General features: G+C 45.6%; 1 protein-coding gene across 2 annotated transcripts; it reads right to left on the bottom strand.

The window, feature by feature from the left end:
- Positions 1 to 72: 72 nt before the first annotated feature.
- On the bottom strand, positions 73 to 18873 carry CXCL12 (C-X-C motif chemokine ligand 12). Of its 2 annotated transcripts, XM_082054500.1 has the most exons (5): positions 18700 to 18873; positions 13271 to 13388; positions 9873 to 9959; positions 6105 to 6202; positions 73 to 4206 (listed from the first exon to the last, which is right to left on the bottom strand). In XM_082054500.1, the coding sequence occupies exons 1-5, from the start codon at positions 18758 to 18760 to the stop codon at positions 4175 to 4177; spliced, it is 396 nt and encodes a 131-aa protein (XP_081910626.1). In that variant the 5' UTR covers positions 18761 to 18873; the 3' UTR covers positions 73 to 4174. The 2 variants fall into 2 exon arrangements, with proteins under 2 accessions (XP_081910626.1, XP_081910627.1); XM_082054501.1 differs by lacking the exon at positions 6105 to 6202 and having other exon boundaries at positions 18700 to 18861.
- Between the last annotated feature and the right edge of the window lie 260 nt (positions 18874 to 19133).

Here is a 19133-nt window from a genome sequence, read left to right as displayed (position 1 = left end):
CTGAATGTTTTTTCTGTTGTGAAACTTACAGCTGTTTGTATGTGAGGGAAAGAAATTAGAAACAAGTAATAATTTCATTTAGATAAACATTTTTATTAAGAAAATTTTAAGTGCATACACATTTATGGGAGAAATTACAACAATATAAAAGTGTTTATTTTCAAAATATTCTATGAAAGGAGTAATTTCAAAAGCATAATACAACTCCTCCATAAAAGCTGCCATACAGGAACACAAATACAAAACCCTTTTCACATTATCTGGGAAGATATTTCTTTTTACTTAATAAAAAAATAGAATACAGTATTTACCACATTCTGACAACACCGAGTTCTTAAGGAGTGGAAAATGGGAGGTTCATGCAGCCCTTTAATCATGACACGTTTTCTTCTCTGTGGCCACCAGTTTCAAGTTCGCAGACAAGGCTTGGCTTGATAGTAGGTTGGTAAAGAAAATAATTCAGATTTTAGATTATGAGTTCTCAGAACCCCCTGGTTACTATAGATCACATCACTCACAAGTTGCCAGAAAAAAGGACTCTTTAGATGCTAATAAAGGGGAAACAGCAAGAAAAACTTCTATAGGAACTGCATTTTCCACAAAATGTGTATCTTTCACTTCAAATATAGCCTTCATTGCAAAATGAACAGTCACCTTTGTTCAAACACCTTAGTTAAAAACATATCAAAAAGTCACCCTTCATCCTTCCTTGGGCAGAATTCAGATAAGATATACATACAAGTGTAAAGCTAATATAAATAAAAAATTGGCACAGCAATAAATACCATTAATTCTATTAAAAAAAGAAAAAAATCCAACCATAGGATTCGACAGCTGCACTTTGAAAATACCACACATGATGATTTCACATTTATGGAAGCTGCTTTTTCAGCACCAATTCAGTGTTATCTCTTCCCTCCTTCTTTTCATGTGCGGTCCCCATGTCACTCCCATCTGCCCACACTTCCTTGCTCTGATTCAATCTTTGGTCAACATCTAAAGGCAGAGAGAAAACCCTAGTGCTCTCCTTGAACGGGTTTCTAATGCTTTTTAACCTGCAAAGACCATGGTCTGCAAGGGAGGACTAGTGTGCCATGCACAGGACAGCACAGGGAGTGTGGGGTAGCCAAGTGATGGATTTCACTAGTGTGAAGGGAACGGCTGCTCTTCCCATTGTATCATGAAAATATTGTCAGGCAAAAAGCAAAGCTTCCTACTCAAGGTTGAATTTTGGTCCAAAGCATGAGAAACCTTTTACCAGGTTCTCACTTAAGTCTTCATCTACTCCTGGCCAGGTCTATGACAACCCCGCATTCACACTGGGCTCAACCTTGCTCCAGGCCAGGGAGGGACATGGTGCTGGCTCCCTAGAGCAGCCCCATGCCCTGAGTGGTCTTACCTACAGCCATGTCAGGGCCCAGGTCACAGTGTAAGTCCCAAGAAGTGCCCAAGGCAACGAGCCCACGAGGCACCCAGACAACCACCACCTGGCAGTCAGTGCTCCCTAGCCTTGCAGGGAGTCCCTTTCCTTCCTGCTGCTACTCATGCATTTCTCCCAGGAGCAAATGCCCTCCCTTTAGCACAATCTGCCCCTGCAATGCCCACTAGTGTGCCGCAGAAGAGAAGGTTGTCAGGTGACCCCATTTCCTGCAGTACCTCCACTACCTGGCTATACTGTCCAGAGCTGAGACCCCAGGGTTTGGCCAGGGTGCTCCAGCACTGCCCATCTCAATGCTTCTATCAAAGCAGTCAGTTTGCCCAGGCTGTAATGTGGGGCTGGCCTGTGCCCAGAGACCTTTCCCTGCTGGCGCTGACCCCACATGCACCCCCTTTAACGAAGCACTGCCTGCAGCAGGGCTCTGGCAAGACTGTACAGTCACATCTACCCACCCCATCTTTTCCCTTGAAAACTTATGTTTCCCCTAAAAACAAAGTCTTCATGGCCTCTATAATCATTAGCAAGGTATGCTGCTGAATCAAAATTAGGATTATTTAATTATCTGTTTACTCCAATGAGAACTGATCAGACCTCAAGCTGTCCTTGGATGGGAAACACCTGTGAAGAATGCACTGTCCTGGGTGAAAAGGACAAGCTCCCCATCTGTGTCAGAACCAAGATTCTTCCACGCTTTCCCCAAAGTCATTCTTGGCTTTGACACTCAAGTGGCCACCTCTGACAAACCACTAGCAATTGTGGGTGCATCTGTGGGGACAAGAGATGGACCCTGGGATATAAAGTACAGTGCAGGGAGGAGACAAGAAACTCCGGTTTTCTCATAACAGTTCTTTCTGTCTTTACCTTTACAACAGACAATCTGATCCTACTGACATTAAATCAACACTCCAATTCTCATCAAGTATAGTGGTATCAGACCTTTCAAAATAGAGACACAATATACTTAAAGCATCAAGTTGGTAATGATAATAATAGAAGGAATGTCAAAATCATAACACATACATTTTAGGCACAGCAGTTGATTTCTTCTTTAAAGCAAATGAGGTGATGTGGTCCCAACTGAAGCACTCTCTGTAATAGCACTGTTTTGCAGAGAGGAAAATACTTCAAAGATTTTTACCTGAATCCACATGGAAATAAGGTAGTCTCTGGCTAGCCAAAGTGCCTCTTAGGCACCGAAGATGCCTGCCACAAAACGGAGTGCTTAGTGAAACACTCAATGTTCCCAACACAGGCTGCAAAGAGGGAGGTTTCCTTTTGAAGCAACCCGCTCAAAAAAAGTACAATCTTATAACATCTTTTTGTTTACAATACACACACAGATACACACAAACACAAGCATTGTGCTGCACAAATGTGTTTTCCCTTGGATCCAGCCACAGAGCGCAATGTGATTATTGCAGTATTCCAAGTGTCTTTCCATACACTATATAGCAAAGACAGTGCATATCCAAGTAAGAATCAGGAGAAAGACATTTCTGGCTAAGAGAGGGAATTGGTGCAAGAAGTGGTACCTGTCCCCAGGTGTACTTTGCAAAGGAAATTGCAGAGGCCATCCTGTTCACCAGCAAACAGGGCCATGACCACTGGTGAACAGTGAGTGTCAGCCTTCATTTCCACACCTGGGAAACACCACTCCTTCCACAAACTAGGCAGACCATCTCTTGCCCAGGCATCTCTTTTTGCCAAAGATGTGGCCAGACATCCTCTTCTAGGTATCTCCAGAGCAATCAGAGATGTTACTGCCCTCGTGTATGTGTGACTGTTCAGTAGACAAGGCTACAGCATCGTTGGTGAAGGGTCATGTGAATGCATCTCTGCATATTTCAGTGCAAAGCTAGCCAGATGAGCTGACGCCACCTCCTGTGGATGGGTGGGAAGAGACACCTGGTGCATGGCAGCATATTCGACTGCTCCAGCGATTTCCAACATGATCGTGTGGTTAGACCTTTAATAACCCATTCCTTTTTGTGCTAAAATTTGTCATCAGAAACACAGGAACATAGGAAATGCCAGGTGACATCAGGCCAGTGTTGTGGCTCCTAAAACACACAACTGTTACAAACCAAGTACTAGCACCTTGCATTGACCCAGTTGCTCACAGCTGTAACCAAGGTCTCTGGTCTTCAGAGAAGGGCTTCAGCCCTGTAGACCTGAGTTTGATCCCTTACTCAATATACCTATAAATGCCACCCATAGTAATGCTATCCACCTTCATCAATGACTGATGCCTTTTAGCCTTCCTATGTTCTTGGCCTTGATGACTTCTGGAGGCAAGGAGTTCCCCCACTACTTACACAACATCATTGCACTGTACAGTTCATGTCCTTCTAGGTTTAAAACTCCAGGAGACTTGCATGAACCAAAAGAAAGTTAAATAAAGCAGGACCTCTACATAGCAAAGGAAATAAAATATTATATAATAACATAGGGTTAGTTTAAATTCATATCTGCCCTCAGTGCTAGGTAATAGAACAACCTGTATAAAAACATATTTTTTCTCAAATACTTACATCTTACGATATAAAAATAGCACTGTGAAAGCAAGCCAATTTGTGGGGAAAAAAAAAAAATCACAAAAAAACCCAAACAAAAAAAAATCCTTTGGAAATGCATGAAGCGTTGCTTTTGTGCTGCATGATAACAGTGAAATGTATTCATTCCCTAATACTGGTTATCTGCTCTCTGGGTCCTACAGTAAGAAATCCTGTAGACGGCTTACAATGCTTGCCTCTTACATCTTGAACCTCCTGTTGATGAAGAACAGAGTGAAACACTATTAAGGTTTATTTCAGTTGCAAAAGCTTTGATATCAGGCCTAGTCAATCAGCAAATCTGTGTCTGGACTAACACAAAGGCATTTCTTTTGCAGCCCCTCCAACCAGTATTTGCGAAGTATTTTGGGGAAAGTTCTCCACAAGGAGCTACTGGGACCCAGCAGGGCAATGCCAGCAATGGGAGTTATTTTGGGCAGGTTGTGCTCATCACAGTTAGTAAGGTGTTCAGAGCTAACTTAGGAGGGATGCTGGCTAGGAAGCTTATTCTGGACTTGAAAGTCAGAGCAGAGAATTATCAGTGGGCAAAGAGACTCAGGAGGAAAAAAAAAACAAAACCACACACAAAACAAAAACAAAAACTACCAGGGAAAGGAGGGATTAAAAATTTTTAAGCAGCCCAGTAGTGGAACAAGTGACACTTGGAATGCCTCCTCTACGTGCCCCTACCCCACAGCTGTGCTGGAGATCATGGACTGCAGCTCCACAGGGTGCCATGTCTCTGTGGGGATGAAGGAACACAGAGTACAGCCCACGCTCTGCTCTTGTTGGTGTTCAGCTGCCACCATGTCCTGACTGTAGACCAGAGGTTGCAGAGTGTACTGCCCAGCCAGAAGCCATCCCTGTGGCTTCCCTGTTCTGAGACCTCACCTGCTGTGGGCAGCTAGGGAGCACATCACACCTCATGGTGACCAGCTGCCCAGGGAAGGTGGGGTGGCAGGGAGGGTGAGCAGCCACAAGCTGCACAGTAAATGTGTGAGGCATTAAGTGCCAAGGCAGGGAGCTCAGGGTAGGAGGCAGACAAATCAAGTCTCCCATGCTCAGTGTGAGCATGGTACCCAGGGGGAGTGGTGGGTTAGACATCACAGCAAAGTGCAAGTGTATTGTGTGCAGGGTTCACTCAGAACAGGGAGCCAGGCTGTGCTGGTGGCCTCTGGGTTTTGTCTGAAGTTACCCTTACTTCTGGTCTAGGCTGATCAGCCTTTTCAATATAGATGAGGTAACTAAGGCTGAGTTACAAGTGTTAGAGGCTAAACACCAGGTATTCAAAAACCCTGATGTCCCAGCATGTCTTGTCTAGCCTACAGGATCAGGACAAACTTCCCATTCAAAACCTGCTGGACAGCTAAGACTGTGTGACCACAGCCAGAGACAGTTGTGGCTACTCTCATTGAAGGTAGCCTTGGAAAACTCATCTGGGTATAAAGAGGGTAACTAAGTCACGAGCAAAATTTTCCCCTTTGAAGATACATTTGCCAATATCCCACACCAGTAACCCTACTTCTTTTTGTGCAGAAAGGCAGGACACAACACCTTGGTGGAAAAAAACAACTGGGACATTCAAAGCATTGGCATATGTAACACTGTTCTCTGGGACTTGCCTAGCATCTCCCATAGGACAGGTGTCAACCAGTCACCAATGCATCAGATCATGTTATCACCACCTAGTGCTGCATTTGTCATTAAAAAACACCAGTGACAAATTCACAGCTGTTATTTATAGCTTAAATCTGTCAATTTGGTATTGGAAGAATATGGCCAGCTAGAAGTAATATGGCTTCCAAACCTTTAACCTCTTTTGACTTTGTTTTTTCCTCAAGGTTATTTTGGCCTCTTTAGGTGTCCATTTTCCTACCTTTAAAATGGGAAAATTTTCCCACCTTTGTTGTGGCTGAACTTTGACCCTGTTTTAGTAATTTTATCTATATAATACTGCTCTGCAGGGAGGTTACAGATGTTATCCTCTACAAATATGAGAAAATGATGGAGGTCTGGACAGGCTAATATATTTGCCCAGGATCACATAGGATGGTCAGTGGAAGAGCAGGGACTTGAACATGAGATATCCCAGCTCAGAAACTAATGCTTCCTACCATTCTTCCTCCCTGGAGACTTTAGTGGTGTTGCACGGGAAGGGCAGAGTGGGCCCCGTTTCTTCTGTTGCTTTTTTTTATGAGTGCGATGACGTGGTCTAAATTAAAAGAAAAATACAAAAAGACTGCCATGAATTATCCATATACAAAGGCCTTATTCACATTTATCCTATGATCCCTTCCCATCTTGCTGGCAGGGTGCAAATGATTATAACATCCTCTTTTGTATACCCTCTGCCTCAGAGGAATGCTGGGTAAATGAAAGTGCCCTGGTGACAGGATATTTGCAAATTCTGAGGCCAGAACAACTCTTTTACCCAAAACACCAAAGCTCCCCAAAATGCCTGCCAGAACTTGTCACCCAGGAGCCCCACTATCCACACAATACCCCCTGAGCTACAATGAAAGCAGAGGAAGACTGGATTTCTGGCTTCGCACCCAGCATTCCCATTGCCATCAACAAGAACCAGTGGCTACTCTATAGGATTTGTGAGCATTCGGTGCCTTAAAACAAGGTGGTAAAGAGAGTCACCTACATTATACCCCAGCACATGTGTGGTGGGGTATTGGGAGGTAGTTTTTTGGCATCATGTACTTGAGCCCTTATTTAGAAATGAGGTCAGAAATTAGGAAGAGCTGCCACACCAGGATTTACAAACACTATGTAAGATGGCAGCAGTAGGGTTTGGCTCCCATCACAGCCAGCTCCTAGGAGTTGGGAGTTTCCTTTCTCCCAGTGGGCACAAGGGAAAGTTTTTTCCTATTTGACTTTTTTATCTTTTCCTAATCCATCAGCTCTCTCGTCTATGCCAGCAGTAGCCACTGAGCTTAATGGACTCCAGCATCTCAGAGTGAGAGAACTTCTCAGGTGGGACTATATAATGTGGCAGTGGACAAGCTGGTCTCTGTTTATTTTGGGCTGTGTTAAGTCTGCAAGGGCATGGTTTTGCATATCCTTGCATAAAGGGAGAAGAAAAAAGGAAAGGCAGTCAATATACTGTAAATGATGACTGGGATCGCCTGGAAGTGATAAAGGGTCTGTTAGATATTTCAAGAAAACACTGATTTGCCCCTTGTCTATTAAATGGATGAACATTGAATGGTGTTGGCCACAGCAGCCGCACAATGATTTTTAAAGCCAGTTAATGAATCTGGATTCCTGACAGCCTGAATGTATTTTATTGATGTCTCATAAGTGTGTCTATTACATGGAGATGTGATGAATATCAAGCAATAATAAAGGCTAAGCAGAATTAGTGAGCAAAAAAATTCCCTACTAAAAACCATCTCTGGTCTCACAATCAACTGTATTGGACTACTATATTCTATGAACTTTTCCTTACCCTTAGCTGCAGATTATAACACAAAAGATATTCTCATATTGAAGCACTGGTATAGATTAAAATGTCTTGACAGTTTGGATTTTACTTAAGCAATTACAAGAGTTCTTTCTACAAAATGTATTGATTTTATTCCAGAAAAATAAATTCCCATTTACAATTGGGTTTTCATAACATGAAACAATTAGCCATTTTATTGCTAGTGCATATAGGGTAATGTCACATTTCATACAATTTCAGTACAAGTGAAAAAATATAATATATGGCTGATTGAAATTGATAGCTACATTAACATTTATAGATCTATATATATTTATTTTACAAGTTGTTAGTAGTTTAGAGGGATATCGGTGTTTTAAACTACCAACATTCATATGGCTCCAATTCAAATATATGAATTGTTTGATGCGCTATAAATATATTCCAAAGTACATTTCATTGAAGAAGACAAAGCTGTGCACTAAAATATGTCAAAAACATGCCTTGTGAAAATACTACAGACAGAGCATTGACTGTCCGTGGAGCATGAAAATGCCACTGGTGCTATCATTACTAGTTGGAAAATGAAAACAATGTCATGATTACAGGATTAGGTGATGGAGATACATGCTTCCTGTCATCTTATTTCAGCAGAGCTGGGACCAAATTATCTTCTGTTACTCAATGTAAACCACGATGAAGTCCACCAAATTAGCAGAACTGCTTCTGGATTAGCATTAGGTAAACAAAACCCAGCATCTGGCTGGAGATCAGGCACAGGCTCACTCGTTTCAGTAGAGCTGGCCCTAGATCTTCACTAGTGGAAGTGAGAGCAGAACATGTACCAGCTGAGCTGTTCCCCTAAGTTAGGAAGGCAGGATCGGAGCACATAATCACATTTGTCCAACCCTACAAATTTCTTAAGTGCCTCCTAAGTTTCAGATCTTATGAACAGCACCAAGGGTTCATTGGGGCTGATAGCAAGCAGAAACTTAGGCAGGAGCTTGAGAACTTTCCCAAGCTGGAAAACAAAGTAGCCCAAGTCCCTAGGATAGTCAGCATGAGCCACATCCTGCTCTTAGGTTCAGTTGTGCCTAAATCCAAAGCCATCCTGGCAGCATTAACCTGGATTAACTCTGCAGAGAATTTGCTCAAAGGACAAGAGGCTGAGTGCTGGCAGCAAAGAAGGCACTGAGCATCAGATGAGGTGGGATGAGCTGTCAGAGCTGGAATCCCAGTCAGTTTGTTAGCTGGCTTCCTTCCCTCCTCCTCCTCACTCTTGGCCCCAGTGTGATCCTGAATGGGCCACATGGAGGAATCTCTCTACCTCTGGAAGCATTTCTTGCCTTGCTTATTGTAAAAGCACAAGGGAACAAAGATTTTTTTTTTTTTTTTCCAACTCTACCCCTTGTTTGGCAGATGCGTTTGCAAAGCAAATAGTGGAAGGCATTCAGCTACCTGTACTGCCTCACATCTGCCCTGGGGTCATACCCTTCCTCACATTTCTCCAAGAATGCATTGCTTTTGCAAATGACTGGATTCCAGCTCTGTCTTTACCCTACAGATGCAGGGGCACAAGGTTCAGCATGGTTACAGCGGTTACTGAGGGGTGGGAATGTGGTGGCAAGGGTGGAAGGGATACTGAGTGCACAGGTAGACTTGCTGGCCAAAATACTGCTGCAGGATCAATTGCAGGGGCCTGAGCAAGCAAGGAAATGTTTTGTACCATCACAAGTCATCCCAGGAAGGCTGGAGCCCTCCCCTGCTGCTCAGCACAGAAATGTTCTCTGTGCTGCTCTTGCTTACTGTAAAATTGAACTAAGATAGGCTGGGTCCACCTTGGGATAGCCTTGATCACCCACTTTGAAAGGGAATAAAAATAGATTTTAAAAGTTTGAATTTGCCCAGTATGGCTGGTTTTCCCCTGGCCATGCGGGAGAGCCTTATTCATGGCAGCACATCTTGCCTTGGCCAATATTAATAGCACTCCACACTTATCAAAACAGAAACAATATTTAGCATGAAGACCCCCTCAGCCTCAGCTGCCTGTGCAAGCAGACTCCCAGTGTAACATGGAGAAGGGGCTCCAAAGAAACTGGAACAATATAGATTTTTAATTCATTGTAGTTTGGCTTGAGGAATAGGGGGTATAAAGGAAGTATTTTCCTTGGGAGGATGGCTCTTTTAAAAAAAGAGGACGAGTTGGGGAACCCAGAATGGATTCATTAGGATAGATTTTGCCTCAAATCCTGGGAAAACTCTCCCTTTAACATTTAGGATATACTAGAAGCCGTTGTTTTAATACAGACTGGGTCAACTCCAAACCCGTCTTCAAAACAATATCTGATTCCACGAGTAGTTTGTCCATATGGTAGGAGCCAGCCCTTAATGTTCTACCCTTTAATAACTCTGGATGTTAGGTGTTAAGTCCATTTGTCTCTTGCCTTACTTGTTTAAAGCTTTCTCCAGATATTCCTGGATCCACTTTAACTTGGGATCAATGCACACTTGCTTGCTGTTGCTCTTGAGCCTTGCACTGCCAAAGGAGAAAAGTCAGAGTGAGTCTAGTGTGTGATACTCCTCAGTCCATACCCACCTCCCGATGCCTGATTTTGCACACAGGTTTGCAATTCTATTAGGGACAGTAGAGCTATGTCTTCCTTGAGTGTCAGTGCTGCTCTAAGCTAATCCATGAAGAGGATGGGTTATGCCCACCATCCTCGAGGTACCTATTATAAATAGCCCTGGTTTCAAAGCACTGGTACCATCTGTCTCTGATGTTGATTCTTGTGGTCTGTACTGGAACGCATGTGGGGATGGGACAGATACAGAATTTGAATCTAAGTGTTCCAATTCATACCTGGGCTGTTATGAGCTCAGTGCTGACAACAGCTAAATTTTATTTGGAAATACTGACATGGTAAATATAGGTAATTTTCTCAATTAATTAATTAATAACAGCTTTTGGATTCAACCCAAAATTGAAGTTTCACATGTTTTAGGGACAGACACCAAATCATACCTCTTGGATGCTCTGAAAGGGTCTGATCACTCATTAGCCTTTTGTTTTATACAAGTCTGAACTAACAGTTTGCAGGCAGGAAGACAACTGGCAGTACCATAGTGGCGGAGGCAAGTTTTTCCTCATGTATTTGCACCACACTGGAAACAAAAGGAGAAACCTCCTGAGGGGTTTCTCCTGAGTATCCAAGCCATACTTTGCACACCAAACTGTTTAGCTAATTTGAGTTTCCTGTGAATTTGGCATTAGGGCTATCTGCGTCTTTTGTACAGAAGCAGTACAAATAGCCTTTCAGCAGGTCTGACCCTCCAGGGATCTCAGGGCTTCTTGAGAGATCTGTGATCTCCCACTTTCCCCAAAGTGCTCTGCCACTGCTCCAGCTGCTTAGAAACTTCCTCTTAAACAGCAGTTTCATGGAAATGCCTATAAGAATAAGTTCAGTGCTTTTTAAAGTATTTTGCTGGATGGAAGCCAAAATGTTCCCCGCTTTATAAAACAAAATCTGCAGAATATGAAACTATGGTGTAAGAAGTAACAGGTCAAAAAGGCTCCTTGGTCTGAAGTTATGCAACAACACAGCTGTAACATAAACACATCGAAGATTCAGTCTTGCAAGCCCTGTGCCAATAAAAAAGATGAATGAGCCTAATTCATATTTCCCTTACAGCAGTGCCAAGCTGGAGTATTTCCAGTGGAGTGATACCAACAGAGAGCAAGAATGGATTTGCTGATGTTAGCAATGCCTGGGAACTCTTGAGCTGGCCTCACAGGGTACAGAACCAAAAGCACATGTAACCAGCCTTAGGCCACATGCAATGCAATTCCTGTCACCCTGGATTTTTTTTAGACATTTAATTCTGAGCCTGTTAACCCATGTTCCTTGTACAGTCATGGCAGAGACCTAGGCAATTGTATGGAGTATTAATCTGAACTGGTTTAGGTGTCTACTTTAAGATGCAATTAATTGCATGCAAAAAATGCCTATTTCCCCATAATGAAAAGCAGGAAAATTAGGGTGAGCATTGTAGAAGTAGACATTGACAGAGCAGATTCCTGAATTTGGAGAGATGACTTCCAACAGAAGCAAAGACAAAAGCCTGCTCTTAGGCTTTTTGTTCAGGTACAATTCCCTTCAACCATAAAAGGGAATGTAGTTGTGCAAAAGTATCCAAAAGAAACAACCAAACAAACAAAACAAAACAAAAAACAATCAAACAAACAAAAAACCCAAACAATTTGAAACTATCTGATTTCATTGAGATTCTCTATTCCTGAAAACAGTAGCTTCTAATTAACACCTCCACTGTAAAATGCCTATCCACTAAATTCAGAGTGTGCTTACAACCACCAGTATGAGAAATTCGTATGTTAGTTTTGATTCCGTTTCAGCTTCTGTTTTGATAAAGACCTAGTTTGAACTCATGATGTTTCAGGGGTATTTGGAGGTAAGTTTTTAAGAGCCTTACTTTTTAAAGTAACAACCATAGGTGCATGTGTTCTGTGTGCCACTAAATCATATTGCAAACATGAACTGCTTGTGTTTCTGCATTTCATGCTCCTATGCATTTCTAATTACTATAATCCCATGTTAATTAAGAGACAAATGTCTACTCTATCCTGTCTTAAATGCCTGCCATTTTCTTGAAATGACTCCAGAAAATTCCAAATCCTCTACGAAGTCTTAGTGCTGGGACCCTTATGACATCCATTTACAATCCCAGAGCACAAATCCATACACTACTGCATTTTGGATGCTTGCCTCTAAAATTGTTTATAGGTAGAGATCAGAGTTAGTCACAGCTGGTTTTGCCATTTTTGCGAAAGGAAATTATTTCTCAGCTGAGGCTTACATTTTTCTCACTGTCTTCTACCAAATCCTAAGGCAGAAGCATGCATGAGAAAAAGTATATGATTTACCCAGGGTGGTTTAAAAAAGGAAAACATCATATGAATAAAAACTGTTTCATGAATGGATGCATGCTATCTGTAGATTCCTGAGAAATCTCATGCCACTGCATCAGTTTTCTGAGTACAAGAATGTTTTGCATGACAAAAGATGGATTTCCACAGAAGGTAAGTTACAACTGGAAGGGCTCAACATGGATCAAAGACGAAACTAGTGTTAGGAGCACTGAACAGGAACACTCTCTAGTCACTAAGACCCTGTTACAGAGACTAACAGAAGCTGATGGCAGTAGGGCTCCCTTGCAATGAAAAGATGAATGCTAACGTTTTTCTTCTGAAGATTCTAAATTTTGGGAGAGCAGAGAGGAGGCCAACCATGAACAAATGAACCAAAAAGACCTTCCTAAAAACACACATACTCAGAAGTCTACAACCCTATTTTTTTTCTGAATATCAGTGTTTCTTTTACAGCAAAAACAAAGAGGTTATTTTCCATGGGGAACATATAATCTGTGTCCTGTTGTGATCTGTGATTTACCAGAGTCTGTCAGTACCTGGTGTGTTCCTAGATCAGGTCAGCACATGTCAAGAGTCTGTACCTCCTGTGCAGGCTACACAAAATCTGGGAGTTCCTTTTCCCTGTTTATCTCCTTTCTGTGGAGAAGTGGAGCATTAGGAGACTCAGACTATAGTAAAGTCTTTTTCTCAAGGTGTGAAGTTCCACATCTAAGGCAATGGACATCCTTTGTGTGAGGCAAAGCAAGATCCAGCTGTATGTGACACATCGGGTGAAGAGATGAATTGGAAATAATAGCATGACACACAGACTGAATTGCAGCCACCAAAGCAGGAACCAGCTCTGTGACTCTTCCTTTTGACACCTGAGATTTGCAACCAGATGAAAAGAGCAAGAGACTTACACAATCTGAAGTGAGCAGTTGGGTGTGGAGAGGATTTTGAGGTGCTTAATGTTGGCTCTTGCCACGTTGCTCTCGTAGAATCGACATGGGCACCGGTAAGTCAGGCTGACAGGTTTCTCTGTGAAACACAGGGAGAGAAAGGACACATTACTCCCTCTTGCTCCCCCGTCAGCAGCACAGATACACAGACCAGGGCTGACAGAAACTCCCTCCAAATATGCAGGTGGAAAAAAGCAATCGAAAAGCTGTAGCTTTGGGAGGGCATTTGCCCACAGCTCACAGCACAGTCCCTTTACCCCAGTACCCAGCCTTTCAATAATGATGCGTGGGATTTTGGAAAACAAAAGAAGAGGGAGAGAAAATGGAGATAAGTAAAGAAGAAGAGATTAGAATAAGGAACCGCTCCATTGTGCAGTGATGCTCCTGGTAATTAGACAAGATAAAGGCCATAAGAGGGGGCACTTGTCCTCAGTGTTGTTCTTGCCAAATGATTTTGACCCGAGGCCAAATTAGAAGGTAGCTAGAAGAAAGCGATGAATTCCAAACAGTTCAGATCAAAACGGCTCAGCTCAGGTGCAGGCTTTTCACGGGGGACTTACTGGCTACAGAAAAGCCCTGAGTCTTTCAGGCTTTCCCAGGGCCCAGCAGCTGACCTTTCCCACTACAGCCAACCTTTATTCCCAGACGAGATGTTCACACGAGGAGGTGCGAGATCACAGTGATTTCACAGGAGAGATTTGGAGTCTTTTGAACTCCCACCCGGTGGCAAAGTAACAGTAATCGCGGAGATATTTATCGGGCAGTGGGCTCCTCATATACAAATCAGAGACCACCAGACTGGATGTCTCGTCACTGGCAGCACTAGGCACAGATTAATTCTTAATGATTAGCCCTCTAGGCTAAAAATCAGCAATGAATATGCATGCAGAACTGAGCAGCCTGGCTCTTACCACAGCCTCTGATGCAGTCCTTTGGCTACCGGATTTCTCCACGGAAGAACTTAATTACAAGCAAATAAGTGCACATAAATAAGGTCTTCACTCTGTATGTAAGCTTCAAAGTCCCATGCACACTAAAATACAAACACAGAAGCCTTGCCTGGAAATCTAGGAGGAGCTGCCTAGGATTTTAAACAATTTCTCAGTGGAGAAGTTTTCAGCCTCTGGGAGGAATTAAAATTCATACTCCTAACCCATAAGGTCTGGCTCACGCTGTAGATGGTCAGATCTATATCTGACAGGGCTTTAGATCCCACAAGGCAATCTGATGCTCTGTTTATTTAGCCACACAGACACACACCCAGCATCCAAATCCAGTTCCCTTTAAGACAGATGGAGAGTTAAAGAGCAGAGAAAGGCTTGGAATCCCTAAACTGCCATCTAGAAAGGTGAGAAAAGAGACAGCTTTTCAAAGTGCAGTGGATCCACAGAGATTGCACACGGCCTGTCTCTAGCACATATAACTTCAGACAACATGGTAAAATCACCCTGTTCTCAGAAGGGAAAACCCTATTTTCCAGGTGTCTCTACTAAGAGATGAGCCAGAATCAGATCACACAGGCAGATAGGCAGACATGAGAGGAATTCATCAGTGGAAGCAAAGTTCCTCCAGGTTCACACCAAGATCTGTCCTATAAGTTAAGAAGACTGGAGGACTTGTTCTATCAGTTTTATGGCAGACCAAACAATTATATTGTCTATGAGTTAATAAATGGGAGGAGAAGGTCCCACCTGCAGGGTGAGCCTCACAAATATGCACTAGACTGACTAATGTTAATGTGGAAAGGAAAGAGAAAGGCACTAGGATTTCCCACTGCAAATCTGTGCCTGATAGCTACACATCAGTGAGTTTGTATTTGAAAGGAACGCTGAAATTGAATGCAGTCATACTACAATGCTCAGCACAGCTGTAGTGGAAGAGGGTCTGCAAGCTTGTACCAACCAAGTGTAAGCAAGCTTTATCCTAAAGATGCAAGAGATGAACTGTTCAGATCTGTGACTTGGGAATGCAGCCCTGCCCTCTGTGAGACTGGGAGAGGAACTTAAAATCCCATCACTTGAAATTAGCAGCAGAGCAAATTCAACCATGAGTAACACATCCATGAGTCCAAAAGTTGTTCCCTGGCATCCAACACAGCAAGAAAGAAGGGAAGCCCCAACATTCAGTGTTCTTCTGACACCCCAATGTGAGGTGGAATGACAGCTCCCCTCTCAGCACAAGAACTCCTTTAGCCTTTCTGTGCCCCCAAGTGATGATCAGCAACAGGCACTAAGCACCACAGAGCAGCAGCACAGGCACTGTGTTCTCAGCATCATTTAGAAGAAAACAGCATGTCCTGCCACTGTCCCTCTAACACTCTGGGCTCTGAGAGCTCGACTGTATCTCACTCTGCTCTCAGCAAGACTTAAAATCGGGGAAAACTAGTGCATGTGGCATCTCCCAACACATGAACCCCTATCATCCTAAAGTAGAAGGGGAAAGGGGCCATTTGGGGGCCATATTTTGGGAAGTGGATATTTCTGGTCTTACCCTGAGGCTGGCAAACATCTTCCTTATCTCATTTTAAAATTTGAAACAAATTGTTCCATGCACACTAGAGCTGATTAAGTCATTTATTCTACAGATTTGTACTGCATGAGTTAATGCTCTGTGGGTTCTCTGACGTCTAACAAGCACTGAGCAACACTGAAGCCATGCTCTCAGCAGGATAAATTCATGTAGTCTGTTAATTGCAATATTACTTTAAAACACTAGTTTTCATGAAACTCTCGGCACATAAAACTTTTAAGACCTTTGTCTGTCTGGCCCTTTTGGTTAAAAAGGGTCAATATAGTCAAAAGTTACAGAAGAGCCAGAGGCTATTCAGACATCTCAATGTCATTCCTTCACCCTTATTTCCTCAGACAAAAAGAAAAAGAGAACACCTCTTTTGATCTTGACTAGAAGGATCTGAAAGGTTCTTGGTGTTGAGTAGTTTGGGGTTTTTTTAATAATAAATAGTTTTATTGTTTTCTAATTCAAAGCTGAGTTTTGCTGCCTCTAAATATCCACTTTTGCTGGCAAGTTCTGTCTAGCAAGAAAGCACTTGCAAAAACCTCCCTCACAGAGTGGCCAGTTACCAACATTGGATGGTACCTCATTGGGATCTGGCTTGCCTCACTCAGGGTAGAACTGGGCACAGTAAAGGAACAAGTGAGTTGCCATGTCTGCCACAAAGTTACCATCAGTAGCTTTCTGTGTCAGCTGGAAAGCTCGGGGCGCTTGAATGGAGAGGGAAGCTCTATCCAGGCAAGCAGGCTGAGCGTGAACACACAACACATTTCATGGAAGCCTTGTTTTACTTCTGTTCATCCAAGGGTGAATTTGTCAATATCAGGGGAGGGCTGGCAACTTTTAAAGACAATTCAATTTCCCTGGAGACTGAGGCTATGATAGGCAGATACAGCTTTATCACAGTGGCTAGGAAGAATTCAGAGTTCACCTGCCCTTCAGAACAAGGTAGGCCTGCAAGCCCTCATCTGGATCAGGGCTGAGAGCACTACATGGCATGCAAAGTAGTAGGCAAAGAACTTCACTCTGATCCCTGCAAGCCGGTGGGGTCTCTCTCCTTAGGCTAGTTTTTCTCCAACATTTTATGCCATTTCCTCACGCAAGTAGCCAGGTCCCAGGCATGCTTATTCTGTCATGAAGATACCTACTGCCATTTGCTGCCAGCTGAGGAGTGCCGCAGAGCAGGGAGCAAAGGGAGGTGCAGCCATGCGGCTCCACCAGCCCCTCTGCCCTGCGGTAAGTGCTGCCCGAGGGGAGAGGAGGTGATGGGGAACCCCTGAGCCCCCGCCGGCCCCGGTCCAGTATGCCTGTGCCTCCCATCCGGGCTGCAGCCCCAGTGCAGGCCGGCAGCGCTCCCCCACCTCGCTGCAGACCCACATCGAAGGGCGAGGAGAGCCCTCTCTGGGTGCCCGAACATCGTGTCCTCCGCGGGGCTGGTGGCGGCGGGGAACGAGGGGTCGGAGCTGGCCCTGCCACCTACGGCCCCCGGGGTTTGCCTTCGCCACCTGCGCGATCGCTTCCCAGCCCGCAGCCCCAGCGCGCCGGGGACCAGAGCCCACCTGGCCGGGTCTGCCTGTGGGAGTCTCTGGGGAAGTGCTTGCTCTGCGCTGGCTTTTTGTGTGCTTCACCGGGACTGGGCTGCTGCTGGGACAGCACTGTGGAAAGACATTGGCAAAATTATCGAGAGCAATTAACTCTCTCAGGCTAAACAAAGAGGGCACCGGAGGGCATCCTCTGCCGCCCTGGGCGGGGAACACCCAAGTTTCGGTGAGCCAGAATGGGAGAACGGTACGGGAGCGGAGTTTGAAAGGACGCTCGTTACCTAGCTAGCAAGCTTTCGATGAGGGGACAAAAGGTGGCAGATCTCTGCCAGGCTAGAAACCGGCCGCAGAAGGAGCGCCGGGAAGATGCCCAGAGGCTGCGGGAAGGATCCCCGTCCAGCCACGCATGGGGAGTGGGGCTGTCCCGCGCGGTCCCCGCTCCTCCGGAGCTCCGCGGCACTGGGTTCCCCGCTGCCCGCAGGATGCAGAGCCAGAAGCACAGGTTGCCACGGTCTCCGGGGCCGCCCGCGCCCGGCGGGTCTCAGAGCGGGCAGTCGGAAAGCAAGCCGGCCAGCTGCCGCTGCGGCTGGGGGTGACAGGCGGTACCGCGGGGCTTGGCGTGGGGCGGGCGGGCTGTGAGACGGCGCTGCACCGCGGTGCGGGAAAGGCGGCCCCAATGTCGCTGCCTCAGCGATAATTGCCGCCGCGGCAGCGCTCGTCGGCTGGCAGCCCGTGTTTCCCTAGACCTCTCGTCGGTGCACCTCTCCGCGCCCCTCCGAAACCTCTCCCTGCACCCTTGCCGGGGGTGCAGTGAATTCCTGCTGAGTGACCACTTTGACGCACTTCTGCCCTGATTGAGGTAAGATAGATCACAAAAAAGGACAGAAAAGGAACCGCACAACGGCATGTTTCTCATTTCTTCTAACTTTTCGGTTTTTTAAGGAGAAATCTACATGCATATTTTGCAACCAAACCACCTCCCTGCAGACCGAGTGCTGTAGAAAGTCTTCCCCCAGCCGATTTCAATCTGGGATAAGTTTGGCAAAGAGGACCGCTTTAGTCAGCCTTCTTTTGAAGAAAGTGAGCGAGCGAGCCAGGGAGGCAGAGCCTGCCCGCTTCCAGCTCACAACAGCTATCGCTCGGGGATCGCCAGACGCGCACATTTGAGCCGCGACGGGAGCCAGAGCCAGGAGAGCGGGAGAGCTGTGGGGAGCGGGGGAAAGAGCGGGGATTTCCGTGGGACCGTCGCCCCCCGCCTGGGTCCCTGGCGCCCGGAGCAGCAGCGGTGCAGGCGGCGAGCAGGCGGGGAGAGCGGCGACGTCCCGGCAACGCACTTACCCTCCGAGAGAGAGATGATCACCAGGGCGAAGGCGAGCAGAGCCAGGGCTCGGAGGTCCATGCTGGGGCGGCTGGCGGGGCGCGAGGCAGGAGCTGGACTGCTGGTCCCGGCGGCTGCGGCGCTCTGCTGGAGTCCCCTCCGCCCCTCCCTCTATAGAGGGGCCGGGACCGCCGGGGCTGGGGGAGGGGAGCCAGGGGGAGTAGCTAGCTTATGATTTATTGCCCGTGGCATGTTATTACATCCTTCCTCTGTCAAAAATGTTTGGAAATGAACCAAAGGAGCGAGGGCTCCTCTCTCCGCTCCGCCAGCCCGGCAGTCTTCCCCCAGGCAAAGCGCTTGTCGCAGCAGCCCCGCGACCCGAGCCCGCAGTGGGACGGCAGCGGCGGCTCGTTCCCCCCGCACGGCGGCCGAGGGCTGCGGCGGGGAGCCGCGA

The sequence above is a fragment of the Streptopelia decaocto genome (genome assembly GCF_964273445.1).
Source record: "Streptopelia decaocto genome assembly, chromosome: 5".
Lineage (NCBI taxonomy): Eukaryota > Metazoa > Chordata > Aves > Columbiformes > Columbidae > Streptopelia > Streptopelia decaocto.
Note: the sequence above shows the minus strand (reverse complement) of the source record. Positions and strands in the feature narration are given on the sequence as shown.

Coding starts and splice junctions, on each gene's coding strand:
- CXCL12 (XM_082054500.1), bottom strand. CDS start 18,760: ATGGACCTCCGAGCCCTGGCTCTGCTCGCCTTCGCCCTGGTGATCATC. Junction 6,203..9,872: donor CTGGAGAAAGCTTTAAACAA/GTAAGGCAAGAG, acceptor CTTTTAATTTAG/ACCACGTCATCGCACTCATA. Junction 4,207..6,104: donor GTCTCCAGGGAGGAAGAATG/GTAGGAAGCATT, acceptor CTTCATCAACAG/GAGGTTCAAGATGTAAGAGG.